This window comes from Neovison vison, chromosome 12 (genome assembly GCF_020171115.1).
Source record: "Neovison vison isolate M4711 chromosome 12, ASM_NN_V1, whole genome shotgun sequence".
NCBI lineage: Eukaryota > Metazoa > Chordata > Mammalia > Carnivora > Mustelidae > Neogale > Neogale vison.
The window spans coordinates 63,463,125-63,487,736 of record NC_058102.1 but is presented as its reverse complement, the minus strand read 5'-3'; the positions used below and the strand labels follow the sequence as shown (position 1 = coordinate 63,487,736).

The window sequence follows — 24,612 nt, the reverse complement described above, 5'->3', positions numbered from 1 at the left end:
GATTTCTGGTAAGTCTATCAAAGTAAAATGCTATTCTATTTTGGAGGGAAATAAATGTCATTTTGGCCCCTCCTTCTAAGAGGTAAGCCCATAATGACTGCAATTATAATTTCTTAATTGATGGAATATTCCATCTAGTAGAACTGCCATGCATTTGGTTACTGCAAACATAAAAAATAAAAACAAAAACAAAACAACAACAACAAAAACAGCCCCTGAGATGTCTCCAGACAGAATAAAAGGGTATAACTAGGCCTTCTGGGAAGTCATATAGGAATATTTCATCCTGTTCTCTTCCATAAGGCATTATTTGGTAAATTAACTGAAACTATTTGGTAGTATCTGAAAGTATAAATAAGGCTTTGAAAGCCTAGAATCAGGCCACTATGGGTAGTGTAGGACTGAGATCTCAGAAAGTTGGTGCGGAAAGAATTTGGGGGGAGATCTAGGCCAACTTCTCATTTGGCAGATCAGGAAAGTCATATCCAAAGTGGGCAAATTACTGGCTCAAAGTCACAATGTTTATTAGAGACAAACTTCAAAATGAGAATTCTTCCAGGCCTTTGGATTCTAAATTCTTGTCTCACATCAAACTTACTCTCATTATTGCAGAAGAAAGGTTTCTTCCACTACCATATCTAAAGCTGTTTACAGGGTTCCTGTTAAATGTCCAGAATCAAAACAGTCTTGTAGAACAAAACAACTCAGGATAATCCCTGGGGAGCATGTTGTATTCTATAAAGCCAATTATTTTATATTACTAAAAGTAAGTTAAATTTATCATCTATGACTATCTTGAAGCAGAAATTAATTGCATGCATGTTTTACAAAGGATGTGTTGAAAGAATTATTTAAAGTTTTAAGATAACTTTTGTTAAATATATCAGAATATTTATATTCAAATGGGATCTGCTTTCAAAAGAATCATGTTGGGATACAAGAGTTTTTTCCAGGGATGTTGCCATTTCTTTGGCTGCTTCCAATAGCAAAGCTACTCTTAATGGTTAAATCTTTGCCATTGTTGGGAATATTCTGAAAAACATGGAAGGCAATTTTAGTATATTTGCTGCCCAAGCGAGCACTGGAAAGCAATTTTAAAAGAGGAGATTTAGAATGTTTTAGACAATGATAGCATTATTGTAATGCGATTGTAGTCTTTTAAGGCAATTGTTTCAAGAGCTAGTACTTCGAGGGCTAGTACTCATGCAATGAATACGCTATCTTTTATTTGTTTAAAAATATCTAATCATTTATTGTGTGAGTATACTTTTAACGTGAGCCTCAAAACATTGCCACTGTTTTCCTGTTTATGCGCTTACTTTTGGCTTAGAAATGCCATGATGTTGTACAAAGAATATTATACTTTGAAGAGATAATTGACCTTTCTAAATTCAGTTTCTTTTAAAAGAGGGTAACAAAACTTACCTTATAAAGATGCTTTGAGGATACAAGTGAGATAATGAAAGTCATGGTGTTTTGTAAATTGCAAAATACAAAGAAGTTTACCACTGTCCATCTACCATTAGGATCATAGGGACAGTTGAAGACAGTGTAGGGCTTCTACTCTCTCCAGAATCTTCTTGCAATTCCTGTTTACAGCTAACGTCCTTATTCTATATTGCTGACTGTTAGCAAGGCAAAGCTACTACACTCAGTTAAGTCTAACATCACTCTGGTAACTCCCAGAAGCAACAGTATATAAACTTCACAGTCACTAGTTTTCTTGGACTTTTTAGATTGTGAAAAGTATAACTGATATTCACTTAAGAGCAGGAGAAACCAGATTAATGAGGGTGATGGAGACTGGACTATGGAGACAAGACAGACAGGTAAGCATGGAAGGAAGCACGGGAAGAAGCCTGGAAAGCAAGCAGTAAATAAACAGCAGCTGAACTAACAGAAGACAGATCATTAGATCAGGAGCACTGGCCTTTGAGGCACAGGCAGAGTTTGGGCAGTGAGGTAGTACAGTCAGGGTGGTAGGCCTGGCATACCATAATGGCTCAATGTTCAATTTAAACAGATAATATATATTTGTGTGGAAGAATGAAGACAGCTGTATCTGGGAACTCATGTTCAGAGGTAGAGTGAAGGCAAGGACTCTTCAAAGGAAAAGACAGGATAGTTCCTTCAAGACGCAGCTTCGTATTAAGACTGACAGACCCTGGAAACTAAGAAAAGTAGTCATCCCTCCCATACGAGATGGCACAGGTCTGAAAACATCAATAAATATTCTCTTGACCAACTGCTAAGAGCTAAACAGAGCTGTTGTGTGGTTCACCAGGTTGAGAAATAGCATTCTCTTCTGAAACGTCACATAATTTGAGTACAACAGAGACTACAAAAAGTAGCACAGAGAACTTTTCAGTTATCCAAGTGTTCAAAGAAAAAAATACAATTATTTACAAATGGCACATCTCTTTTGTGCCAGGCAAGTACTAATCATTTCCACGTATATTATCTTGCTTAAATCTTATAAAATTTTATAAGGTAGTTAGTATTCTTCTTCTTTTTTTTTTAATGGAAAAATTTGGGGCACCTGGGTGGCTCAGTCAGTTAAAGCCTCTGTCTTCAGCTCAGGTCATGATCCCAGAGTCCTGGGATGGAGACTTGCATTGGGCTCTCTGCTCAGCAGGGAGCCTGCTTCCCTTCCTCTCTCTCTCTGCCTGCCTCTCTGTCTACTTGTGAGCTCTCTCTCTCTCTCTGTCAAATAAATAAATAAAATCTTTTTTAAAAATTTAAAAACTATAATGAAAAATTTGAGGTTTGATTAGATTAAATGACCTAGCAATGTCACTTCACTAATGATGAACAGAGGTGAGATTCAAGGTCTGTGTTTTCCATTGTCAGGCTGACCTATACAGGAAGATGTAGATTTAATATTTTTAATAATTTCTCTTAGGCAACCAAATTCAAAGGAGATGACAAATTTTGATGACAATAAGATCTCCCATGTCAACATACTGTCGGCTATTCCATGATAAAACTATAATTCCTTTCTCATATTTATGATGTTTACAATAAAATTATCTTATTTTGAAGCTCTATCTATAATTAATCTGATTAAACAAGCCAATCTCCTCAGATTACTTAGTAAGTGAACCTACCCTTGGTAGGAGACAGTTATTCCTGCCACATCAGAATTTTCACAGCCCAGTGCAAACAGGGAAAGGAATAGGAGGTACCCAAGAACAGATGATCCCAAGTAGAGTTTTGCAGCTCCATACACACTGATCCTGAACTTTTTCATAACTATCCCCCCAGAGAATATTCCAAGGGCCACTGCAGGTATGTTGATGAGTCCTGAAGAACAAACAAACAAACAAACAAAAAATATATATATATATTATATATATATAAAATTTTGTGAATATCTAAAAGAAATTTGAGTGTGCTGACATAAACTTTCTGAGAGATTATAAAAAGCTATATAATATATTATATTATATAGCTGACAGGAAGTTGTCAATTCCTGACAACTTGTTAGACTGGTTGGTCATTTTAAGTTATAGAAATATTCATTTACTATTATTCACTGACATATCAAGAGATTTTTGAGTGTCTAGGTTATAGATTAAAGATAGCACAACTGAGAGTCTCAGAAGCCTGCCTAACACAATATCTAGCGCAGAGTTTAAAATCAATAAACACTGAATTAATCAATGAGTCAATGTCTTTCTGGTCTAATCCCAGGATTAACAGGTACAATCAAGGGGCATCTAGATGAAAATTAATGTTCTTTAAATTTGTGCATAAGAGAATAATAGGTACATGGAATTCAGGGAACAAAAACACAGTTTTGGTTCTTTTTTTCTGGCCCAAACCAAATTTATTTTATTTAGACTCTTAGTTGCTTAGTTTGGTATCCACCCTAACAACCACAACAACAAAACAATGTATTAGTTGATGACTTTTATATTTATTATTTGCTTGTAATGTACCAGCCACTTGAGTAAGCATTTGATGTATCTCTCACATTTATTCTTTACCACAACCTTAGTAGATAGCCGTATTGTTATTTTCACTTCCGACAGCAATTTATTCATGGTCATGGTTAGTAAGTGTTAAAACCAGTTTCAACAATACAGAGTCTGATGTCAAATCTCATGTTTTCAGTCACTACATTATACCATCTCTCCTCCAGACAGTTTGGGACTCAGGATTCTCGATAAACAGATGTGCAATCTCACTAGTAATAAAATAAATGTGATTTTAAAACAGCACTAAGAAGAGATCCAACAAAGTGGTTGAGAGCTTGGACTCTGGGGACTTAACTGCCTGGTTTGGCTCTCAGCCCCATACTTTCATGGCTTTGCAATGGCAGGTGATTTCTCTGAACTTCTATAAACCTGTCACCTTATCTATAATATGGAGCAAAAGCAGTACTGAGGTGTTAACATGAAAAGTTCCTAGCACAATATATGGCACATAAATATCATTCAATTAAGTTGTTACTTGCATTTCAATCTATTAGGGTCACAAAGATGAAAATATTGGGATAGGTGCATGGAGTGGAACATTTCTGTGTTAGAAAAGGTGGGAAAAGAGGTTCTTTGGTGACTTGTTTAGATTTTAAATTGGTAAATGTTAAATTAAAATGATCATATTAGAGATCATCCCAACTTGAAGGAGGCAAGATCGCAAAACAGTTGGGGGAAAAAAAAAAAAAAGAGGTGCTAGTTTTTTCTTCCCCAACTAAGCTGAGGTCTGTGGCTATAGCAAGCAGTAGAGATAAATGTATCCTGGACCCCTTAAGAGCCAAAGGTCAACTATGAGGAAACTGATTATTATTTATTTTTCCAAAGAGAGGATATAATGGAAAATAATATAACAAACTTGGTTTCTCATGACCCAAGTTAATAAATGCTAATATATTCTCCCAATTTTTCTGATTTTTAAATATGGAGATCTATAAAACAGATTCCTTCTCTGTTCCAGATTCCATCTTCCTTCTCAAGAATTAAGCATTGCCATGGAGTTGATGTGTGCCATTTAAGACCCTATTTTTACATACACATATTCACACTACTTGACTTCAAATCCCCCTCTCACAGACCCAAGACTTACACAAAAAGGGCAGAGTCCTATTCTCTCTTTCAATTCTATCTCCCAAAAGCAATTTATAAAAAACACATCTTCGGAAAACTAGCCTCTATATCGAAACCTTGAGAGAGTGTGCTTAGAATTTCATTTATTTTGTAAAATATCAATCCAAACTTGGGACATAAGGAGTCATAGCACAAAGGATACCCTTTGATACTTTTTGTAGGTTCATGCTGTGTGGGTTTCCCTAACTTTTCCCCACCCTGATCTGGCCTAGAAGATCTTGAGAATCAAAATGGGGTGATTCTAAGGGCATTGCTCCCTCAGTACAGAATGTTAAAAATCAGAAACATCCTCTCCTGACTGATCTCCTCTTAGAGCCTGTGTTCTCCTAAAACTTCCAGAAAGTTTCCTGTACTCTCTTGCCTCCAGTCCTTTGTAGGCAAGATATTTGCTTCACCTGATCAACATTCTTTCAATACACCACCCTAGTTTCCACATTTTCATGTTTTAACACCCCCTTATACTTTTGCTTTTAATTTAGGTATTGATATCTCTTCCTAGAGGATTTTCTTCTGACTCCAAGATAAGGCTTATTCTCCCAGAGTTCTCTAGACTACTTCCAGAGACTTCTCACAGCCTCCACCAGCCGTATGGTGCCTCCAGAGACATCTCTGATATCAGGGTGCACAAATTGGGTCATCAGAAGCCCCCTTCCTCCCTCTGCCTCTGGCCCTTGTACAGGGTCCCATAGGCATCAGTCTTGGTCCTTGTCACAATTACTGGCTAGCTTATCTGGTTTGCACCCCTCACCTTCCAATAGCACCTTCAAAGCAAAAACTGTGCTCACCATCATATCCTGAGCTCCTTGTAGTTTTCCATAAAAATGTGCCAAATGGCTAAACTTTAGTTTATCCATATACAACATTTCTCTTGGATATTTTACTTTCCTATTTTAAGAAATGAATTATAACATGATTCCATAAAAACAGTAGCAGTACATTTCAAATATACTGTCAGCTTGATTCTCCCTTTCAATTTCTCTAGGATCTGTAAGCTATCTATGCTGGGCCAAGTTGAGTTGATAGCAGATTTCCTAAACATCAAATGAGATGTGCTGCTTGCCTCCAAAAGCTTCTCCTCTTTCATCTAAAGCATTTTAAGTCCGCTAATGAAGTAGAAATGTCACTGATTTCTTCATTACACACTTCTTTTCACTCACACCATAAAATGTGCTGATTTTAAAATGTTTACCATTTAAATACTCCAAATGGAAATACCAGCTGTAATTTACACCAGCATCCACAATTTGTTTCAATTTAATTTATGTATGTCTTTTGAATTTAATATATTTACTCAAATAACAGGAAAGCTAAGAGAAATTTAAGAATGAATATGTTGTTGTTACTTTCATATACTCATTCAAGCTGAAGACCTTATTCTTTGTTATTGTTCAAGACAAGAGTTATTAAATATAAATATTTATATATATTAAATATAAATATTTTAAGATCAACAGCACAGTTATAATATAATTTGGGAACTCTGATTCCCATACAAATGTACAATAGCCTTAGCCATTAAAATAAAACGGTAATAGCTTATAGTAATAATAGTACTTTGGGATGTTTTAGAGCTTTTCTCCCAGCAAAGTAAAATTCTGTAATATATAATGGACCTTCACAATGTTACACTGTTAGAAGATTTAAATATATGGAACTTTTCACACTCATGTAGCCAATTTGGTGTAGACAAAGAAGTAAAATTAGCCATCTTTCTTGGGTATAAAAATAGTAATTTTTTTCCTTACAAACTAAGATTGTTTTCCATTATTTCTCAGATTTTTAATATAACCTGACCTAATTTTAGAACATATCATAACACATATTTAATTTGCTATGCTAGTTTAGCTACAAAAAATTAATGTTTTCTATTATAAGCAACTTTGCCAAAATAATTTTCATAACTTTCCCTTATTTGTCTGTGTATCATCTTCAAGAATGGAGAATGGATCCTGCTGTCATTGAGAATCAATGTCAATGGCAGTATCATGTCCACTAGGTATTATTTTATTTAATTTAAAAAAACTCCAAGAAATTAAGAAAAATGGCTAATAAATTGCAATCTGTGTATGAAGAAGGAAAACAAAATTTAAGATCATTTTCACGTAACTTAACAGTGATAGAAGCTTTGAAAAGAGGAGAAAAATTAAGCTATCTATCTAAACTTCTTCCAGTGGAAACTGCAATGGGGGAAAAAAAAAAACCCACACACTTGAAAAAGCAAGATCATTTTGCCATATGCCTCCTAGACCCTGAATCTGAAACATTTTTGTTGCTTATTTTTCATTAATTTTCTCGGTAAAATTAAATTTTAATAATAATTTTAATAATTAAAATTATATTTTAATACGTAGTTAACATGAGAAAATATTGATCTAAACTTTAGAAGTATGGCCAACATGGAAAAACACATACAGCAAAAATAAATCAACATTGTAACAACTGGCCCTTGAACACTAGGAAAATCTCTGTTTATTCTTTCTGCCATGTCATGTCAAATGCCTTCTCTGAGAGCAGAGAGGAAATGTGCTTTCTTTGTGCTTCTCCCTTATTTCATCACAGAAAGGATCATTCTTTATAATTTCCCCCAGCACACCCCCCCAAAAAAATGAAGGAGGAAAGAGAAGTATGATAGAAGAAGAGAAAGAAGTGAGAGAACAGTATTTACTGAATGACAGCTATATACATGTACAATGCATTTTCTGGGTCTTATTTAATCTCTCTTTTAACCTAATGAAGCATCTATTTTCACCATTCTAAAGATCATCAAAATAAGTATTATGGATGTTGACTCATTTTCCCACTTACCCTTACTCTGCTTTTTTTCTATACTTAATGTGAAACCCAGATACATTCAGAGAAGAATCCTAGCTATAAAGATGGAAATCATTAGACACTATTAGTTATCTCTCATAAAGTACTTGAATAATCCATAGACATGACATGATGGAAACTATGAAGAATCAGAATCTTAGGTAAACTTTGATAGATGAGTTAAAAAATTCTGATGATGAGCTTGGATCTCAGGGACCATATGAGTGTACAGAGGATTATGGCTGAAATAAATCAACTATCTACAACTTAAAAAACAATTATTAGATTCTTCTTTTCAGTTTTCCAAAAATGATTATGTCCAGAGAAGAAATATAACTCAAGGGAAATAATTTTATTCCTGGATACATTATAAGGTATGTATGCAATTAGGTAGACCATTGAATCTCTCAGAATTTTAAGTTCTTTCATCTGTGCTAATTTTTCTTAAGAATAATTTTATAGCAAAAGTATTTCATTTATTATCTACCCAATAAAGGAAAGAGGTTACATATAATCTCAATTTCTATTATAAATATCTTTTCCCAAACAATGCTCTTAATTTTCCTTTATGAAATAAATGTTTTTAATTTGAAATAAAAAATGAATTTATCATTCTAGTGACACCAAAATCAAATGCCCTGAAACTTTAAGTGTTATGCACATGTTAAATAATAAGAAATGAACATACACTTAAAGATGTGCCACTTTATTGCAATTATTGGGGAAAAGATGGCTTTTTCATTTTTATAAAATAACCTTGACCTTTTTCACATTATATTAAAAAAATTGAAATGTATTATAACCAGCAGCACCTGGGTAGCTCAATCAGTTAAGCATCTGCCTTCCACTGGGGTCATGATCCCAGGGTGTTGGGATCAAACCCCACATCTGGCTCCCTGCTCAGCGGGGAATCTGCTTCTCCCTCTCCCTCTGCCTGTACCCCTGCTTGTGTTCTCTCTCTCTCTCTCTCAAATATATAAATAAATAAAATCTTTAAAAACAATCCACTATCTGAAATGTATTATAACCTGAATGTGAAAATTAAAACACTTAGGCTACTAGTAGAAATTTAGAAAAACATTTTCATGGCCTTCAGGTTTGAGAATTTCTTAAAACAGGCTAAAAATAGCACTAATGAGAAGAAAAAGACAGGAAAATGGACTTGTTTAAAAATATGAAACGGGTTGCCAGGTATAGGGGGTTAGGGAGAGGGTGGTTGGCTTATGGACATTGGGGAGGGTACGTGTTATGGTGAGTGATGTGACGTGTGTAAACCTGGCGATTCACAGACCTGTACCCCTGGAGCTAATAGCGATGATGAGCCGCTTGCCCTCACTGAGAACAAAGTTCAGTAATACATTATATGTTAATAAAAAAAATATGAAGCTCACCACTAGGAGAGTAAAAAGAACTGAAGTGAGAAACAGTGAGAAAGTGAGAAAATAGTTATAATATATATATTCAGGAAAGAACTTGTATCAAGAAAAAGTACCTATCTGTACAAATCAATAAGAGACAGACAGCTCAAGAGAAACAGGCAAACAATTTGAACATTATCGACAAAAAGAGAATGTTGGAATGACTTACAAGCTTGCAAAAAGGTGCTCAACATCATCACTTACCATTTACATGCAAATAACTTATAATAAGATACCTCCACACCTGTAAGAATGGTTACAATGAAAAACACTGACAATAGTGAGTACGACAGGGATAAGAGAAACTGGAATGTTTTTATACTTCTAGTGTGAGTATAAATTTACACAACCCTATTGTAAATGTTTTGGTTATATTTAATGGGTCTAAACATATCTACTTTCCATGACCAACAATTCTGCTCCAAGTTACAGCCAAGAAAAACATTGTGTATACACCCACTAAAATACATACTGAAGGATCAGGCAGTGTTACTGATACTAGTTAACACCAGAAAACACCCCTAATACCTACCAACAATAAAATGAACAAACTGTGGTATATTCATGTGATAGGATAGGACACAGCAATGAAAAAGATCAAACTGTTATACACAACATGAAGGAGTCTCATAGATTTCACTTTGACTGAAATAAGCCAGACACAAAAGACTACATAACATACGATCCCATTTGTATAAGTTCAAAAACCATCTATGATGACAGGGTTCAGGCAGGGTTCAGGGTAATTATTAGCTCTGGGAAAGTATATGGAGTAGGACGAGGTTTGAGAGAGCCCTCGTGATTCTGAAAGGAGCTCCACATTCTAGCTGACAGTCACTACACAGGTTTTGGTGTAAACATTTATCCAGCCGAGCTACACATTTAGGGGCTGCAGAGTTAACTAGTGCTTGTAAGTTATAGCTCAATAAACACAAAGGAGATTTTGAAATAAATTTTTAAAAATGTCTCCTAAGCTTTTATTTCTCTTCTATTCTTGTTAAAGTCAGTATAAAGTACCGACTGGCACAGAGGGGGTTTTGGGGGGAATAAAACCTAAAATGTTTTTTCAGCTCCACCATTAAATCACACAATTAACTTAATTTGAACCAATCAGTGGTGAAAGCAAAAGTTGAGTGGTATAGCTTTAATATTTATAATTGAGAAGAGTAGTCTGAACAGTCAATTAAATTAGCATCTGTTAAGTGCCCATTACCAGGATTGTTACAGGATAATTACATATTCTGAAATAAGCTCAGAGGCCTCTTTCAGAGATAGATACATAGAAAATTTTAAAAAGATTTTATGAAGAAGAAAAGTTTTTAAATCATTGGAGTTCTACTACTAAGGAATTTGCCCAAAGGAATAAGATATATTTATGCCTTGAAACAGAACCATCAAATGATGTCCTCATGGACTAAGAGAGCTAATCCAGGTTTTAAAAGTATCCAATTACTAGGAGCATGATGTTCATGTATTTGCACATTCTGGTTCTTCTTCCTTCATTTCCTCATGCTTTTCTTTGCCCTTCAATAGCTTTTTCATCATTGACTGACCTGCTCTGCTAGAAACACAGCCCTTAAAAATAACCTGAATGCCAGGACTCAGAAAAGTCCTTTAACTCTGAGCAAAAACAAACTTTGTTTTGCAACGAGCACCTTTTAACCTCTCTGAATACTCACTTTTTTATAATCCCTAGAAACGGTTCAGGTTAAATGGCCACTGTTAGGAAGTTTTGGCTACACTTGAAAGACACATACCCAGTATCACAATCTCCTAATAAAATGCATGTTCAGTTTATGTAATATTCTTAAGGTCACTCACTTACAGTTGTGAATAATTCTTGCTGCAAAGTTGTACCACCGACAACCTCAGTATTTTAACTGGATTTTTTTCATTCTGATAGATTCGTTTTCACTCACTTTTTGACTTCATATCTAAAATGCCATAAATCATCTTCAGACTAAACAGGAGAAGAGCTTTCTCTAAAATACCTAAGGGTTGGGCGTCTGGGTGGCACAGTGGGTTAAGCTGCTGCCTTCGGCTCGGGTCATGATCTCAGGGTCCGGGGACAGAGTCCCACATCGGGCTCTCTGCTCAGCAGGGAGCCTGCTTCGTGCTCTCTCTCTCTCTGCTTGCCTCTCTGCCTACTTGTGATCTCTCTCTGTCAAATAAATAAATAAAATCTTAAAAAAAAAATACCTAAGGGTTAACAAGATGCAGCTGACGGTGCCTACTGGTGAGTGGGAAGGACAGATGAGCATACCGATAACAAAGTTGGCTTTGGAGGATGACTGCCCATACTGCTGTTCAATGTACTTGGGTTTATAGGTCACCATTCCAAACAAAGAATTGAACTGAACCGTGCTGGCACACAAATACAGCAGGTACAGTGGATTTCCAAAGAGATTCTTCAGTGATGGAAGAAAGTCTGTAAGACAAAAATAACGTGGGAGTAATTAAAGACCGTGTCACACTCAGCAGAAGACACAGTCTTGCCACCCGGGCTGGCCGGGTCCCACTGCCACAGTTAGAAGGAGCGGTTCTAGCACAGTGCATACAGACACTATGGATATGAAGCACTGGCATAAGTCAAGGCTGAGATCTGTCGGGTTCATATGGAGACGAAAGCACTTGCTTCTACGGGCATATAATCTAAATTATATTTTTATTATAATTACTTTTTATTTTTTTATTTTATTTTATTTTTATTATAATGAAAATTTTATTATAATTAATCAATATAGTTATAATTTAATTAAAATTAAATTATTATTATTTTATTATAATTTACTGTAATCTAAATTATATTTAGATTACAGTTAGAGGTAGAAGTCAGACAGGAACACGTTACTCCCAATGACATGGGTAGAAGGAAAGAGAAACAAGAATACTTCCTCCCCACAGAGCTGAAAGCCATTGGCTGGACATCAAGAACTTCAGTTTTCTGGTCTCTCCTCTTTAAATTTGCATCATGGCCACAAAGAAACATGAACCTTATCTCCATTTCATTTAATGAACTTGATCTAAGAAATGAGCTTTAGCATTCTCCCTTCTTCCTATGATGTAGCTGAAAAGTTTGAAATGTGGAGATTTTCTGTAAATACTGTTTGCTGGGCCCAACTGAGGAGGACCCTTGGTCACTCTCTTGGTCACTCTTTTTCCATGTGGAAGGAATTCACGTGAACATGTCTGGCCTTGTGTCCCCCCCATCACACTCACTCCTTCGGTCAAGGGTGGGAAACGGGCACTGACACATTTGTCAGATGACTGAATCTCATCTGTTAAAAGGCCACAAGATCTGAAGATTCACTCTCTTCTGTCCACCCAGACTGATGGGAAGCAGCAATCCGGATAGGGGATCCATTGCTAGGTCTAACCTGAAGTACTATAAGGGTGGGAATGTCAGCAATGAAGGTTACACAAACTTTGGGTCATGTTCTTTAATCTATGCTCCAGAAATAAAGTTGACTTTGTAATCTTCAATTCTGTGTCCTGTATAGTTTCTAAAATTTTCTGAACAAACGATGGGGAGAGAAGGGTATTATATACAGATCCCCCACAGAGTCTCAACAGGAAAACTGAAAGTGCTTCAAAATCAAGGGGAGTCTGGCTCACCTCTTGCCATTTCCATTATTTTTGACTTCTCTCCAAGGGACGTTTGGTAGTCTGCATGATCGTCCATAATAAACTTGGATTTCTCAGAGGCGGAATTGGAATCCTCTTTACTTCGGTGTCTCGGAAGACTTTTTGGTAAACACCAGAAAGGCAGAGCTGCGAGAAGACTTACAATTCCTGCTATTAGGTAACCTAGCCACCAGGCTCCTACCCACTGGGGATCCTTTGGAGTAATGGTTATGTGATCTGAAAGACAGAGAGGATGGCTAAATTGCATATACAGCAAAGCCAGTGAGTTGAAATAAGCCTCTTCTTTTTTAAATCCTAGCATTAGCTCTATCACATCATAAGAATACCTAATAATTCATGCATGATAACTTTCTAGTCTGAACATTATCATCTTCTTGCTTTTTGAAGGAAACATGCTGCTTTATTTCTGGAGCATGATGCTTTTCTTTATTTGTTCCTTAGATTTAAAATATAGAGCCTAAATCCTGGGGGAGGGGGTCTTACTCTGGGGTTTTGCAGAGAAAACCCCTGGTCCATGACAGGAAGCAAGCACCCTAAGAGGGAGAATTATGGGGGCTCCAAGCCTTCTGCCAGCTACCCCCCCAACAGCAACCCTTTGCTCTGGTCCACATATTGAATGTCTGTCCAAGGTTTTTCTCCAAGAAAGACTGGTGCCAGTCTAGTCTAAACACTCAGTGTTACTCACTAAATGACTGTAATACTCCAGAGATACTCTAGGTCTGGAGGCAAGATTTGTATATATAAATAAAATGTCAATATCTTATTCATCAGCAAAACTTTATTTTTGATACCATTTCTTATTTGACAAAAAGGTAAGTGGTGATGAAGTTTTTTTTTTTAACCAAATCAAGTGGGTTTTTTTTCTTTTCTATATAAGAACCATAAAACTTATGATAGATCTGCCTCCACTACACTCCGTGAGAACAATGAACTAAACACATGTCTTATGATGACTAGGCTCAATTGCCACATTATACTTGGTAAAATGTTCACACTGGCTCATCGTCACATCTTCATTTCTTCCCCTTAACAACTTCCCTCTGCACCACTCATCACACCTATGCTTTCTTATCTGAATCAACCTCCATGAGTGGATTTTAAAACCTCAGGAAGTCAAGCACTCAACTACTATTGTATTCACCATTTTGTGGTAGAACAGCACCTGGGATAGAATAGATGCAAAATTAATGAGGTTAATGAATAAATAAATGAATGAATAAATAAAATTTTTGGAATGTGTCTTGCAGTTTCTTTGATAAAAAAGAAAAACTGGCGCAAGAGTTTTGCATTTAACTTTAACACATGTGGACCTCAAAATGCAGTTTCAGAATTTTAAAAAAATGAAACCCGTTTTCTTGTTTCTGCTTTCTTGAACTTCTTAAAAAAGAAAGAAAAATGATGTCCACATCTAGGAGGTACATCTCACAAGAAAGAAACACATGGAAAGATGAGGTCCCCCATTTGTTCCCTCCACAAGCACTCTCCCAGAGAAAAAGGTAGCCTTACTCTAATCTGTCTCCATCTGAAAAAGATCTGTACAGTAAAAAACATTATTTTGGTTGCCAGAAGACTTTCAATTCTTGGTCTGCCTGGCAAATCTACAAAATACATTATCAACTGATGTGACTGTCATGTTGCTACACCTGAACCAACAAGAGGCCACAGTTTTTAGTCTTAACTATGCTGGAATTTACTTGAAGTGGCAAACCAGAAGTGGAAAGGGATACATCTGAATAACAAACCATGGGTCATCCAGTTCTAACCACTGCCTATTTTTCATATTCCATTTATTAATGCATGCAGTGATTATATCAATGACCAATTTTCAGTAGATTATTTTCGTTTTATGAAAGATTGCCATCCTGTCACTTTATAAAAAGGGAATTTGATATTTTCTACACCATCCCCATTAAAAATGTTCAGTGACTAAAATAAATAAATAAATAAAAATAAACTACCTTACCTAGGTTTACAAAGCCAATGTCAACATACAGTTTGGCACATAGTGAGCCTAGCAGGAAGCCAAAGATCGGTCCTATAATTGCAACCGTCTGCACACACCCTGCATCCAAAAAAAAAAAAAAAAAAGAAAAGAAAAAGAAAGAAAAGAAAAAAGAAAAAGAAGTGGCATTTTCCACTTTTGTAAATTAATAATTTTTTAAACAAGAAATAGGAGTGAGATCCAGTTAGTAGCTGAAAATATCTCATCAACTCTTCACTTAGAGAAAACTTTACTCCCTAGAATTAGATTTCCCCTACTGGTTTAAAAAAAAAAATCAGAATTATACTATTTTGACAGTCTTTCAAAAACTTTCTATGGTTGGTTAAGTGCTGAGTCCTTTTAACATTAAAATTGATTTTTCCCACCTTAGTGCAAAAGTGCATGCATTCAGAGAGTCTGTGGGACCGTCTGTGGGAGCAGATCCGTGAACACAACCAGTCAGACCTGGGAGTGCAGAGGGGTGCTCTTTGGAACAATCATAACCAGCCTGGGCTGCATTAATATGAGATGAGAGCAGATTACTTGAAAACACCATTTCTGGTTACCAGAAAGGTAGCTCTTCCCGGCAAAGTATGTCCCATCTGCCTTTCATGTCACCACAGAACTTCTCGCACACGTATCCCTGGCAGATTAATTTAAGAAAAAGAGTCAATGGCAATGAACAGATCCTTTCCAGAAGAGAAGAGAAGAATGAAGAGAGAGAGAGCAAGGAAGGGACACCCGGACACCTGCATGCATCTCTTGGCTTGCAATTTTTCTTCCAGTCCCCAGAGTAACTGTCTAGCTCATGTGATGGAGCTTCTGTGCCAGGTCCTGACTTACACTGCAGTGTTCTATTAGGGCAGGTAACCTGTTTTTTTTTTTTGTTTGTTTGTTTGTTTGTTTGTTTGTTTTTTTAAAGATTTTATTTATTTATTTGAGAGAGAGAGAGACAGTGAGAGAGAGCATGAGCGAGGAGAAGGTCAGAGAGCGAAGCAGACTCCCCCATGGAGCTGGGAGCCTGATGTGGGACTCGATCCCGGGACTCCGGGATCACGCCCTGAGCCGAAGGCAGTCGTCCAACCAACTGAGCCACCCAGGCGTCCCAGGTAACCTGTTTTTAATTACAGCTCCCCTGACTGTAAGGAGAGCCCTCTGGAGTTCTGCACACATGGCCAGGGCAGAACTATACTGTAGGGCTGGTCGCAGCCCCTCTCAGGGAATTTAAATCTTGTCCTCTATGCCTTGAAGGCCAGGACCTCAAAAGATTAGAACCCCAAGAAATCAAGGCTGATATGTGAAATGGAGAAAAATTTAGTTTCCAAGACATAAGAGGCACTCAATAAATGCTGCTTAGATGCACCTGGCCTTGGAATTAGAGTTTACTGTATTGTGTGTGTGTGCATGTGTGTGTGTGCATGTGTGTGTGTGATTTTAGCTGCTAGTCTATCTACTGGTACCTGTTCCAGGCATGGGTTCGCCTCAGGCCTTGCTCTCATCCTTCCTGTGTTTTTATCCATTCATGCCTGCTATTGAGATCTCAAAATTCCTTGCCCATTCCTCATAGGAAGAAAATGCTTTAAATAGGGTTTAAAAGATGGGAAGTAGTTCCTAGGGCTCTGGAAACAAAATAAAAAATGAATATAAATGATACCTAGGTGGTTCAGTAGTACAGTTAACCCAGTAAAAAAGAATCTATGAAATCTGAAGTTCATGAAAATATTTGCATGAAGTCACACATCATGGCAGTCCATCTTCCAGTTATTTCTTTTTAATCTGATGTTCTTTCACTAATGCAATTGGTCCTTCTAATTTGAGTTTCTTCATCATCCAAATCCTCAGTGTGGACCTCTGAACATGTGAACTCAGTAAAGGAACAGAATCTGAAGGATAAAACCTTCCACGCCCTATTTAGTTTGGAGTGGAGTCAAGAAAACTGGGTACTCTGCGTCCTCAGAAGATAAATGAGGTAGGTATTACCAATATAGAAAGCAGAATTGTCTTCACTGGCAAAATCATCAAGGTAGGCGATGCCTAGAGGCTGAATCGGAGTTTCCCCAATTCCACGAAGAAGGTTCCCCAGGAAAACATAAACCCACATGGAAGAGCTGGCATCCATTTCACATTCTTGAAAGGAAAGCAAACAAGAGGAATGAAATTAGATCAGTATTGAAGTTAAATATTTATTCTGCATTTCTACAAGCTGTAGTAAAATTGGATTAGGATATAAAAGTGAAATTTTCAACAGACATAATTTGATAGGAGTCAAACCAAGATCGGAAAATATTTAAGCTTCAATGTTTTAGGTAGGGTAAATCCCTCAGAGATTTTGATCAAGGAACTCCTTTGATTTTTCTTTCTGACGCCTTGTTTCTAATTTTCTCTTCTCTTTCTTATTTTTATTTACACTGAGTTCTTTGAATTCCTATGCTACTATAACATTCAATATCCTGTCTGGGACAAAACACACAATTTTGAATGAAGGGTTTTCTCTTAATCTTTAAACTTTTCTATTTTTCAACAGAAATCACTTGCAATGTTACTGCTGACCAACTTGTACCTGCAATTCAAAATTTTATATGGGTAATACTTCAACTTCAGGCAGCATCACAACTGCTTGACAACAAATAACGATTTTTAGGGCTCAGGTTTAGGAAATAAAATTCACATAAAATTTTAAAACCTTATATGCTTTAGTAACTATTCCAACATAAAGAACCTTTCATCAGTATACTTAGAATGAAATTCAAAGCTAACAACTTTTAAGTGCTTTTATAGAAGTCATGTCTTGATATAATCATGTGAAGCTGGAGAATTAAGTCCCATATCACAAATGAAATACACTTTGAAGAGTTTAATCACTTTAATAAAAGAGATAATACTTTCTATCTCTGACAATCACCACTTCTGAGTGCTATTTTTCTGTCAGACACTGGGCTAAGTGATTGGCAGGCATTTTTAAAGTTAAATTCTCCTATAATCCTATGAGGTGAGAGTTATTTCCACTCTTCAGTAGCCCTTAAAGTAAATTTTGAAAGTAAAATATGGTTATATAGAACTGAGGTGAATCCTTTCGTGCAGATGAGTCAGATTGTGTGACCGATAAAACTACTGTGTAGTTTTGTTGCTTCTAACTCTGTCTCTTCTGAAAATTTAGCCAAGTGATGAAGCATTTCTTCTTTAATCTTCTGTGGATTTCCAGTCTACCCACCCCCCAAATATAATGTGAATTCCTTTTCCGGAAAAACTGATCCTCATTCAATTCTACCCCTAACATTTTTGTGATCCCAAGAAGCTTGTTTGTAGGGAAGTCTTATAGATAGGGGAAGACATCTTAGATCTATGCTTTCCAGTATAGTAACCACACAGCACAGGTGGCTACTGAAGTATAAATTAATTAAAGTTATAGAAAGTTAAAAATTCTGCTCTTCAGTCACACTAGCTGTATTACAGTACTCAATAATGACATGTGGCTAATGGCTGCTGTATCGAACAGCGTAGATACAGAACGTTTCCACCGTTGCAGAGAGTTCTGTCAGACAGCTCTACTTTCCAGTATTCTGGGGAGATGGGAGTTGTAGGTGGAGCATTTTTGAGAAGAGCCCTATATTTACCCCACTATCATTTTTAGGATGAACTTTGTGTCCACTATGTCTGATGTCCACATAGGTCTATGGCTTTAAGGGAGCAAGACCTCATTTAAAGGAAAGAAAGAGATTGAGTTGTGAGTCTTATATTATATACCTGTCTAATAACTTGTCTCTCTTCCCATTAAAAACATTTTAATTCTCGCCTTTAACCCTGTTTCTCTTAACAGTAAAGGTTTAAATATTTCCTATACTCTCCTCTTCTTCCAGTGTGCTTTTCTGCTTCTTTTCATACAGCAGGATGGGGTAAACTTTTTCATGATTACATCTTCTATACTTTGTCCCCTCAAATTTCTAGATTTTCTTTAATTCTCTGGCCCTTCCCTTCATTCAAATAACAAGACCTCAAGTGTTCAGTGCTCAGGAAAAACACATCTAAAAAGAAAGCACTGGTCAGGAGAAACAAAAGGTTTTATGCTATAGATAAAAGATTTGCATGATTAGCAGGTAGATAAAAGAGAAACTTCCAGGCTGCCTATACAGAAATCAATCCAGAGGCTAGGCGCAGGGAAGGAGATGGGATTGATGAAGAGGAAGCATAGAGCATGTCAGTGCTGAAGGGCAGCAGAGAGAGAACATTTGAGCTCCTGCCTCATTAGCATCCTAGACACAGGGCAGACACCTGTGGGTAGATGGTGTGGACTCCATGAGCAGGGAGAACCTGTGCTACCATGGGCATCTAGAGCCCAGGAAGGTATCAAGGCCCCAAAGATGAGACAGTTGTACATTGTGGCTAAACACTCCTGCTTTGGACTCCTCAGAGGGTTTCTGGATGATTCCCATGTTCCCATGGGGGGCTCACAGAATGCATTGCTATAGAATATGTGTCAGCCATATGGAACTCTAGACATTCTAACAAAATTCCCCGCATCCTGTCTTGTGTGGAAAATAGAACTATTTCGGAGTTTCTATGACAGTCGCCTCTGCATCAGAGAGAGTTGTGCTAAAAAGGACATAAAGGTAGACACGGGGTGGCACTAATGTGACATGTATGACAACATACTGTAGCCGGAGGGATTTTAAATATCTAAGTTGACAAGGGACTGATAACACCAAGAGGCCCCTCCCATGACCACCCCTTTGCTATTATGTAAGCTCCCCAGAATGTAAGCCACTCCTGGGAAAAAGGTTGAAGGTTAGGGACAAATTGAGATTAAATTTTTGTCATTCTGATGAAAAGGGGCTGCACACAGATTTTCTATTGAGATCTGGTGGAAAAAATATATTTCTTTCGTAGTGGAGCGATGGACTGAGATCTGTCATATGCCAAGTTAGTTTTATCCTGATTTGATGGCCCACCTTATTAGGAACTAATCGTTCCTAATGAGCTTTTCTCAATCACTGATAATTAATGGCCCTTTCCATAAGATTTGAATCTCTGCATATTCTTTTAGGATCTCATCATATTCTGCCTTATATTCTAGGAATTTTTATGGCACTATAATATCACGATTTAAATGGTAAAGCTTTTAACAGAAAAAAAATCACAGAAGTTTTTGTCCATCCTAAAGCACACATAAAGTCTTTTTTTTTTTTTAGCTTTCTTAGTCAAGTAAAAAAAAAATATATCATCTTACCATCATTTCTTTTGGATTGTGGTTTTTCTATAACCGAGAGAGGTAATTGACTGTCTGACTCCAAGAGACATGGAGAGAGGCTGAGAGTAGAATTAGAGAAAGGAGAATACTTTTCATATCTGTACCTGTACAAAAAGAATGTTTTCTTTACTACAGATTCACTTAACATCATGTTAAAAATATTATATGGATACTATATGACTTATTAGGGCACCTGTTTGAGTTTGCAGCTACCCCTGAATCTGAATCACTAAAACTGAAACAGCAATTAACAGCAATGACCTGAAGAGATAGCCAGAAACTCTGCCGGGAAGTCTGGTTCACTGGGTATTTCAACTAGATCCAAACCAATTACCCGGTGTGGTAAAAGAAAATAAAAGAAGAATCATTTACAAGGGTTTCTTTTAATGTAAAAATAATGATCCTAAATCACCTGTACAATCCTGATGAAAAAAATATCCAATGCTTGATAAAATTATGATTATCTCTAAGTCAGCATAAAAGGAATAATTTAAGAACTATGGTCTTGCATAGTGGTTTTAGAGTTGTAAATTTAGTAGAACAACTGCATTGCTGATACTAGAGAATTGATGATGATATGTGGGGTTTGGGGATTTAAGTTTTTATTTAAATCCCAGTTAGTTAATATGCAGTATAATTTTAGTTTCAAGTATACAATATAGTGATTCCACACTTACTGAAACATCAGGTGATTATCACAAGTGCACTCCTTAATCCCATCACCTGTGTTCTCCTCTAGGATTTTTCTGGTTTTAGATCTCACATTTAGGTCTTTCATCCATTTTGAGTTTATTTTTGTGTGTGGTGTAAGTCATCCAGTTTCTTTCGTTTGCTTGTTGCTGTCCAGTTTTCCCAACACCATTTACTGAAGACATTGTCTTTTTCCCATTGGATATTCCTTTCTGCTTTGTCAAACATTAGTTGGCCATATAGTTGTGGGTTCATTTCTGGGTTTTCAATTCTGTTTCATTGATCTATGTGTCTATTTTTGTGCTGGTAACAATACTATCTTGATCACTATAGTTTTGTTATATATATATATATATATATATATATGTATACATAGGTGTATACATATATACGCACATATATATATGAATAACTGACTCTTTGGGGTCATTTGTGGTCCCTTCAAATTTTAGGATTGTTTATTCTTGCTCTGTGAAAATTGCTGGTGGTATTTTGATAGGGACTGCATTAAATGTGTAGATAGCTTTGGGCAGTATAGATATTTTTAACAATTTGTTCTTCTAATCTATGAGGATGTAATCTCTTTCCATTTATTTGTGTCATATTTAATTTCTTTCATCAGTGTTTTATAGTTTTTAGAGTATAGGTCTTTCACCTCTTTGGTTAGGTTTATTCCTGCATATCTTACTATTTTTGGTGCAATTGTACATGGGATTGATTCCTTAAACTCTCTAACTGCCATTTTATTATTGATGAACAGAAATACAACAGATTTCTGTACATTTTTTATCCTGCCACTTTTTGTTTATTCATTTATTGGTTCTAGTAGGGTTTTGTTTGTTTGTTTGGTGTGTGTGTGTGTGTGTGTGTGTGTGTGTGGAGTCTTTCAGGCTTTCCATTTGGAGTGTCGTGTCATCTGCAAACAGCAGAAGTTTGAATTCCTCCTTGATGAGTTGCATGCTTTTTATTTTTATTATTGTTGTCATTGTCTGATTGATGTGGCTAGGAGTCCTAGTACCATAGTGAATAAAAGTGGTGGGAAAGGATATCCCTGTCTTGTTCATGACCATAGAGGAAAAGCCCTCAGTTTTTCTCCACTGAGGATTATATAAGCTGTGGATTTTTCACAGATGGCCTTTATTATGTTGAGGTATGTCCCCTCTAAACCTACTTTGTTGAGGATTTTTATCATGAATGGGTGTTACACTTTGACAAATGCTTTTTTTTGCATCTGCTTGGTTTTTATCCCTTCTTTTATTAATGTGGTGTATCACACTGATTGATTTCTGAATACTGAATCACTCTTGAAAGCCAGGAATAAATCCCACCTGATTGTGGTGAATAATTTTTTTAATGTATTGTTGGATTCTCTTTGCTAGTATTCTATTGAGAATTTTTGCATCCATGTTCATTAGAGTTATTGGCCAGTAGTTCTCTTTCTTAGTGAAGTTTTGATCTGGTTTGATATCAGGGAAATGCTAGCCTAATAGAATGAATTTGGACGTTTTCCTTCCTTTTCTGTTTTTTGGAACAGTTTGAGAAGAATAGGTATTAACTCTTCTTTAAATGTTCCTTAGAAATCCCCTGTGAAACCATTTGGCCCTGGATTTTTGTTTGTTTAGTGGTTTTTGATTACTGATTCAGTATCTTAACTGATCATAGGTCTATTCAAGTTTTCCATTTCTTATTGTTTCAGTTTTGGTGATTTATATGTTTCTAGGAATTTATCTACTTCTAGATTGTTCAATTTGTGGCATACAGTTTTTCATAATATTCTCTTGTAATTGTTTATATTTCTGTGCTGTTGGTTATTTCTCCCCTCTCTTTTGTGATTTTTTTTAAAAAAAAGATTTTATTTATTAGAGAGAGAGAGAGTTCACACACAAGTGAGAGGGAGAGGGAGAGGAAGAACCAGACTTCTTACTGACGAGGGAGCCCGATGCAGGGCTCGTTCCTAGGACCCTAAAGTCATGACCTGAGCCAAAGGCAGACACTTACCCACTTCACCAACTGAGCCACACAGGTGGCCCTCTCCTTTGTGATTTTATTTATTTGGGTCCTTTCTCTTTTCTACTTTGAGAAGTCTGGCTAGAGGTTTATTAATATTAATTAATTTTGCCAAAGAGCCAGCTCCTGATTTCATTGATCTGTTGTATTGGGTTTCTTTTCTTTTTTTAGTTTCTGTATCATTTATTTCTGATGTTCATTATTTCCCTCATTCTTCTGGCATTAGGCTTCATTTATTGTTCTTTTTCTAGCTCCTTTAGGTATAAGGTTAGGTTGTTTGAGATTTTTCTTGCTTCTTGAGGTAGGCCTTTACTGCTCTATACTTCCATCTTAGAATAACTTTTGCCACACCCCAAAAGTTTTGGACAATTTTGTTTTCGTTTTCATTTCTTTTGGTGCATTTTTTCATTACTGTTTTGGTTTTCTGGTTGACCCATTCATTGTTTAGTCGTATGTCATTTAACCTCCATGTATTTTTGGTCTTTCCAGATTTTTTCTTGTGGTTGACCTCTAATTTCATAGTGTTGTGGTCAGAAAAGGTGCATGGAATGATTTCAATCTTTTTGTATTTGTTGAGGCCTAATTTGTAACGAATTATGTGATCTATTCTGAAAAATGTTCTATTTGCACTTGAAAAGAATGTGTATTTTTTTGTTTTAGAATCAAATGTTCTGAATGTATTTGTTAAGTGCATCTGGTTCAGTGTGTCATTCAAAGTCATTGTTTCTGTATTTATTTTCTGTTTAGATGATCTGTCCATTGATGTAAGTGGAATGTCAAAGTCCCCTACTCTTATTGTATTATCATCAATTCCTTTATGTTTGTTACTGTTTTATGTATTTGGATGCTTCATGTTGAGCACATAAATTTTTACAATTATTAGATCTTCTTGTTGGATTGTCCCCTTTATTATGAGATAGTATCCTTTTTTTGTTATTTGTTATAGTCTTCATTTTAAAGTCTAGTTTGTCTGATATAAGTATTGATACTCTGGCTTTCTTTTTATATCAATTTGCATGATAAATGTTTCTCTATCCCTCACTTTTCAATCTGTGTCTATAGGTCTAAAATGAATCTACTAGAGGCAGCATATAGGTGGATTTTTTAATATATTCTGACACCCTATGTATTTTTATTGCTTAGTACACTTACATTCAAAGTAATTATTGACAGTAATCATTGACAGATATCTGTTTATTGTCATTTTATCCTTGTTTTGTCATTGTTTCCAGACATTTCTTTGATCTTTTCTTGTCTTTGTTACTTTTGGTCTCCTTTGCACTAAAAGAGTCCCTAATATTCCTTGAAGGGCTGGTTTAATGGTCATGAATTCTTTCAGTTCTTATTTATCTGGGAAACTTTATCTCACCTTCTATTCTGAATGATGGCATTGCTGGTTAGAGTACTCTTGGCTATAGATTTTTCCCATTCAGCACTTTGAATGTATCATGCCACTCTCTTCTGGCTTGCCAAGTTTCTGTTGATAAATCTGCAACTAGCCTTATGGATCTTCCCTTGTAAGTTAAAGACTTATTTTGTCTTTCTGCCTTTTTTTTTCTTTATCACTGTATTTTGCAAATTTAATTGCAATAAGTCTCGGTGTTGGCCTGCTTTTGTTGATTTTGATGGGCATTCTCTGTGCCTCCTGGATCTAGATATCTGTTTCCTTCTGCAGATTAGGGAAGTTTTCAGTTATTATTTCCTCAA

General features: G+C 36.2%; 1 protein-coding gene across 3 annotated transcripts in view; it reads right to left on the bottom strand.

The window, feature by feature from the left end:
• SLCO1C1 (solute carrier organic anion transporter family member 1C1) overlaps positions 1–24,612 on the bottom strand; it is a 58,893-nt gene that overhangs the window by 13,156 nt on the left and 21,125 nt on the right. Inside the window, exons 5-10 of one of the 3 annotated variants that reach the window (XM_044228174.1) lie at positions 20,188–20,312; positions 16,944–17,090; positions 14,946–15,044; positions 12,953–13,198; positions 11,601–11,765; positions 3,108–3,303 (exon numbers count right to left, since the gene is read on the bottom strand). In XM_044228174.1, coding sequence (XP_044084109.1) covers positions 3,108–3,303; positions 11,601–11,765; positions 12,953–13,198; positions 14,946–15,044; positions 16,944–17,090; positions 20,188–20,312 — 978 coding nt within the window. The remainder of the gene's footprint in view (positions 1–3,107; positions 3,304–11,600; positions 11,766–12,952; positions 13,199–14,945; positions 15,045–16,943; positions 17,091–20,187; positions 20,313–24,612) is intronic. The other 2 variants (XM_044228175.1, XM_044228176.1) reach the window with 2 other exon arrangements.